Source organism: Penaeus monodon, chromosome 20 (assembly GCF_015228065.2).
Source record: "Penaeus monodon isolate SGIC_2016 chromosome 20, NSTDA_Pmon_1, whole genome shotgun sequence".
Classification (NCBI taxonomy): Eukaryota; Metazoa; Arthropoda; class Malacostraca; order Decapoda; family Penaeidae; genus Penaeus; species Penaeus monodon.
The window spans coordinates 44,554,815-44,555,478 of record NC_051405.1 but is presented as its reverse complement, the minus strand read 5'-3'; the positions used below and the strand labels follow the sequence as shown (position 1 = coordinate 44,555,478).

At 43.8% G+C, this 664-nt stretch overlaps 1 protein-coding gene across 1 annotated transcript in view; it reads left to right on the top strand.

Annotated features, from left to right (window-relative positions):
• The window catches only part of LOC119586085 (uncharacterized protein C12orf56 homolog), a gene marked incomplete at its 5' end in the record, with an annotated part of 3,435 nt that overhangs the window by 2,260 nt on the left and 511 nt on the right, over positions 1-664 (top strand). The window contains 1 exon segment of the mRNA XM_037934784.1: positions 355-548. Coding sequence (XP_037790712.1) covers positions 355-548 — 194 coding nt within the window.

The following is a 664-nucleotide window of genomic DNA, read 5'->3' as shown; positions in this document are numbered from 1 at the left end:
TAGGCCAAATAGAACAGAGATAATGACGTGAATTGAATGGAATAGTAAGAACATCAGATAAAATCGAGTTCATTAATCATGAATGACAAAAAGGTAAAAAAAAATAATAGTGTATCAGAAGTAACAATAGATAATGATTTGATTATAACAAACAGGAATAGCTCTATGTATACGTAAGATTATACTGAAATAACAGACCACAAGCCGCTTCCATATTATGTATCTCATATTTTTGTTATGCAAAAAAAACACAAGCTCGAAGGAGAGAAATTATATTTATATCATGATAAACGAATCTGAGAATAAGTATGAAAATAATGACCAGTGCACCCCCCCCCCCCGCGCCGCCCGCAGCACGCGCCCGTGGAGGCCTGGCTCTCGCACAGCGTCCCTCAGCTGCTGACGCTCCTTCACCCGGAGCAGGACAGCCAGGCCACGGGCTCGGACGCCGCCCTCATCCACCAGTACTGCAGCGTCCTGGCCACTCTCCTGCACCACAGTCCGCGCGCCCTTCAGTACTGCATTTCTAACTATGCGGAGGAAATCAGGTTGGGATCCGTTGCGTGGACACAAGGCTGCGTCTTACTTGGACTTGTTATCCTAAGTAGATTTTTTTTCTTTTTATGGCTGATGAACCTGAGCTTATGTTGAATATGTTGATATA